This window comes from Coenobita brevimanus, chromosome 44 (assembly GCF_032717465.1).
Source record: "Coenobita brevimanus isolate Jiangsu-jjx chromosome 44, ASM3271746v2, whole genome shotgun sequence".
NCBI classification, from domain to species: domain Eukaryota; kingdom Metazoa; phylum Arthropoda; class Malacostraca; order Decapoda; family Coenobitidae; genus Coenobita; species Coenobita brevimanus.
In genome coordinates this window covers 48,026,524-48,030,346 of record NC_136997.1, presented here as the reverse complement: position 1 = coordinate 48,030,346, position 3,823 = coordinate 48,026,524, and the positions used below count along the sequence as shown (strand labels likewise).

Sequence of the window (3,823 nt, the reverse complement as noted above, 5' to 3'; positions counted from 1 at the left end):
TTCATGGTGTATTGTGGTATTTCATGGTGTATTTCATGGTGTATTGTGGTATTTCATGGTGTATTTCACTGTGTATTTCACTGTGTATTTCATGGTGTATTTCACTGTGTATTTCATGGTGTATTTCACTGTGTATTTCATGGTGTATTTCATGGTGTATTTCACTGTGTATTTCATGGTGTATTTCATGGTGTATTTCACTGTGTATTTCATGGTGTACTTCATGGTGTATTTCACTGTGTACTTCATGGTGTACTTCACGGTGTACTTCATGGTGTATTTCACTGTGTACTTCATGGTGTATTTCATGGTGTATTTCATGGTGTATTTCACTGTGTATTTCATGGTGTATTTCATGGTGTATTTCATGGTGTATTTCACTGTGTACTTCACTGTGTATTTCATGGTGTATTTCATGGTGTATTCCACTGTGTACTTCACGGTGTATTTCATGGTGTATTTCACTGTGTACTTCACGGTGTATTTCATGGTGTACTTCATGGTGTATTTCATGGTATTTTCAGGATGGCCCGGGATGGTAATGGTGTCCTGAAAGTCGGGAGGGGCAGAAATTATGGTTCACTACAGGAAGACGTGGATTTGGAAGACTTTGAAGATTTTGCAAGGTAAGATAAAATACTGCACTGTAAATAAGGTATGGTGCACTGTAAATAAGGTATGGTGCACTGTAAATAAGGTATGGTGCACTGTAATAAGATATGTGCACTGTAAATAAGCTATGGTGCACTGTAATAAGCTATGGTGCACTGTAAATAAGGTATGGTGCACTGTAAATAAGGTATGGTGCACTGTAAATAAGGTATGGTGCACTGTAAATAAGGTATGGTGCACTGTAATAAGATATGGTGCACTGTAAATAAGGTATGGTGCACTGTAAATAAGGTATGGTGCACTGTAATAAGGTATGGTGCACTGTAATAAGCTATGGTGCACTGTAATAAGCTATGGTGCACTGTAAATAAGGTATGATGCACTGTAAATAAGGTATGGTGCACTGTAATAAGCTATGGTGCACTGTAATAAGCTATGGTGCACTGTCAAAGGTATGGTGCACTGGATGGTGATGTTAATTTGAGTCTGATGGATTTGCAAGGTATTTAGAGATAGTTTTAAAAAATTAGACTTAGAGGGAAGTTACTAGAGAAAATTTTAAGTAATTAGAGAAAGAAATACGTAATAAGACAAGAAAAGAGCCATATCTAGCAAGAGAAATAAGTAAATAAATAAGCTAGAAAATATAGCGTAATGTCCTGTTGACGTGTAAGAGAGAGAGAGAGAGAGAGAGAGAGAGAGAGAGAGAGAGAGATGACGTGTAAGCCGGAGAAAGTTGACGTGTAAGCCAGAGAGAGAGAGAGAGAGAGAGAGAGAGAGAGAATGCATAAATCTTCCTCTCACACCTGTGCATATGACAGGTGTATAAGGATCAATTTTATATTAGCTTCGAATCTAATGTAGATGTAATGAAGTAGATAGATAGATAGACAGGTAGATATGCAGATAGATAAACAGGTGACCTATTTTCACGCCCTTATATCTTTTTAATATATTTACCACCAATAATATACATGACATAGCTAATATTATTATGGCTTTCAGTATACCAGTATATTAATCAGTATACCCATAAATATATCAGTATCTACAAATATATCCACAAATATGTCAGTATATCTTTAAGTAAACTACATTATTATATCCATACGTATTACAACTATACTCTTTTCACCTTAACTTGGCCCAGATTTTCGTTCTTTTGCATCTTATTTCCCGTAGCTCTGTGGCTCAATACTTCGGCTCAAACCCCTTTCCATACCACTTCTTCGTGACTAGCATCATCCTCTACAGTTAATCTAGTACAACTCTGCATTCAGGATGGACAGATGGCAATTTTAGGCTAAGCTGAAGTAAGAAGACTGAATTTCAAGATCAGATTTATTCGGCGAAGTTATGGGATTGCGAAAAAATGAAGAATTCAGTAAATGTTGTTTGGCTGTCAGAATATACGACCTTTTCCTTATGTCAGCTGCGAAATTTACGTTCCTGTAAGTAATAAATATTCCTCAACCTGACTTCATGTTAAGCGCAAGTGTAACTTCAAGTGTACGTTTTCCTTACAGCGATTCACGTATACTAGAGTTGGCAAAATAACCTTTCAAAATAGCGTAATAAAGCATGTTTTGAGTGTAGTTTATTCAAATTCATTGTATAAAACACGGTAAGATTAGGAATCATTAATAATTTTTGATGGAAGTATTTATAAGAGCTAATGTTTACAGTGTTTGGTTTAAATATCGAAGTTAGCAAACATGAGAGCTTTACCGTACATAGCAATTTGTGCTTTAAATTCTGTATATAAGAATAATTGGTTTTCTTAGTGTTAAGTGTTTACACTAATGTCTAGCATATTATTATTTAGCTTTTGTGTATACCGATAAGCTCAAAGAGTCACCAGAAACCTTAAAACTCTGCTAAACTAATATTTATTGCGATAAATTTGCAGCTTTAGCGACAAACATTCATATCTGCTAAATTGAAGAAAATCACGAGTGATATGCATCAAGTACCGTTATTTATACGACTTTCATAGGTTACAAGTTTTAATGGAAAAATATAATTAGTTTGTAACAGGATATTAATTGCAAATATGAAGAGTTTGGTGCCAGGCGGTTATGAACGCAGTGTTGTTGATGTTTGGAGGAGTGTCGAGTGACGGAGGAATTGCTTTCAAAATTGACAGTGAGTACATCATCATTGGGACGTTATTAGGCTTCGTTGAGTGTCCATGGTGCAAAGTGAATTACAGCAATGCATTACCGATGACTGGGTGAAGTTGAAATGTGACATATTGTTTAAAAATCAAGAATGCCACGGAACAGAAAAACTGGGAATACGCCTGGACAACACAAACAGAAGCTGGAACAAAGGTAGGATGATATTTCAGTTTTTCAAGCGTACACTGAGTTCATTTAAACATGTCGAAGTGCTGTATTTATTTCTTTACTTATCTTTCATAATGTGTAGCAACAGGAAGCGTGAATACTCATGGGGGAAGGGAAAGTGTAGGGAAGTTAGGTGCATTTTTCAAGATTCTGTGGTGTGTACGTCGAATTTCTTATAGCCTACTCATACTACTATATTTTTGCTATGATAAGGAAACTATAGCAATGAGGTGAAGTAAAGTTATGCCGTAATTCAGGCAATAATTGTATTCTACAGCAGTATTCAAAAGTTACAAGGTTGTTTGTGACGGGAATCAGGAAGTACTTTTCATTACCTTGGGAAACGTACTCAGTTCATGAAAATTATTTGCAACCTGGTAAATGATGACAGTGCTTGCCATTCATAGCTCACTTTTCATGTTAAATTCCGCGTGAAGGCAAAAGATTATATGGTGTATGTTAAATTTCGCGTAGAAGCATACGCCGTGTGAGAAAAGTTATATTTCGCGTAGAGGCAAAAGACTATATGCCATGCGTTAAATTTCGCGTAGAAGCAAATGATTATACGCCATGACACAGAAATCAAAATACGCAGAGAGTCGAAAGATTTTACCATACGCAATGATTCAGAAGTATAGGTAAATCAAGACAGTTACGCAGTGGTTCAAACTATTTTCATATAAACACTCATGGGACTAGAATAGCTCAGTGGTAGTGCTCGTCCTCTGTGACCGTAGGGTTGGCAGTTCGAGCCCACACCAGGGACGCATATTTCTGGTGAGAGATGTAGCGGTATATTTCTAGTATATGAGAGAGGGGTGTGTGGGTTGGGAGCAGCGCAGTGAAATGGCGGGGGACAGGGC

General features: G+C 36.8%; 1 protein-coding gene across 1 annotated transcript in view; it reads left to right on the top strand.

Moving 5' to 3' along the window:
* The first annotated feature begins 525 nt into the window (after positions 1 to 525).
* Nep2 (M13 family metallopeptidase neprilysin 2) overlaps positions 526 to 3,823 on the top strand; it is a 144,065-nt gene continuing 140,767 nt past the window's right edge. The window contains exon 1 of the mRNA XM_080271054.1: positions 526 to 626. Within this exon, the coding sequence (XP_080127180.1) occupies positions 526 to 626 (101 nt within the window). The remainder of the gene's footprint in view (positions 627 to 3,823) is intronic.